Source organism: Plectropomus leopardus, unplaced genomic scaffold (assembly GCF_008729295.1).
Source record: "Plectropomus leopardus isolate mb unplaced genomic scaffold, YSFRI_Pleo_2.0 unplaced_scaffold65823, whole genome shotgun sequence".
In the NCBI taxonomy this organism is placed as follows: domain Eukaryota; kingdom Metazoa; phylum Chordata; class Actinopteri; order Perciformes; family Serranidae; genus Plectropomus; species Plectropomus leopardus.
This window is the reverse complement of record NW_024672416.1, coordinates 1-687: the sequence shown is the minus strand read 5'-3', so window position 1 is coordinate 687 and position 687 is coordinate 1. Positions and strand designations below refer to the sequence as shown.

General features: G+C 44.5%; 1 protein-coding gene across 1 annotated transcript; it reads right to left on the bottom strand.

The window, feature by feature from the left end:
* Positions 1–4: 4 nt before the first annotated feature.
* Positions 5–679, bottom strand: LOC121939897 (odorant receptor 131-2-like; the record flags this gene model as incomplete). Its single annotated transcript, XM_042482822.1, has 1 exon — positions 5–679. A coding segment is annotated over one exon (675 nt), but the record flags the coding sequence as incomplete, so codon positions are not given.
* Positions 680–687: the final 8 nt, after the last annotated feature.

Here is a 687-nt window from a genome sequence, read left to right as displayed (position 1 = left end):
GAGTCTGATCTCTGAAGCCATAGATGAGTGGGCTGAGAAAGCGTGGAATAAGGATGAAACTGAAATAATTAAAAAAGGCAATGTCCGCTGGATTCCAGTCAGCATGCAGCACTATGAGAGTTTCAGTGATGGGGTGAGTAAAGGCCAACATACACAGCAGCAGCTGAAAGCCATGCAGCAGCACAGTGTGCATGGCTTTGTTCACAGACACTTTATCTTGTCTCATCCTCCTGGTTTCCAGCAGGATTCTTACATATGTAAAAAGGATGACAACAGCCACTACTGCAAAGAAGAGAATATTTACAATGACCAGAAACATTTCTTGAATTGGAGATGAGTTGACAAGGGTGGATTTGCAAAGCACAGAGGTAGAGAGGATATCCATAGCTGGATCAATTTCCCCAATAGAGTAGTGAATCACAGGGAAAATAGAGCTGATGAGCCACAGAGACAGAATAATGATCCAGATACGGTCTGAGCGCCAGGCAGCCGGACGCTGCAGGGGATAGAAGATGGCAACATAACGCTCCAGTGACATAGTGGCCAAAATTAAAGGTGTGTTCTGGAAAGTAGCTGTGGAAATAAACAGTAGAGGAACACAGTAGACAAAAGCAAATTTCACTCGGCCCATGGCAAAGAAGAAGAGCAGCACAGAGAACAAGAGCTGGATGGTATCATTAATGAGCA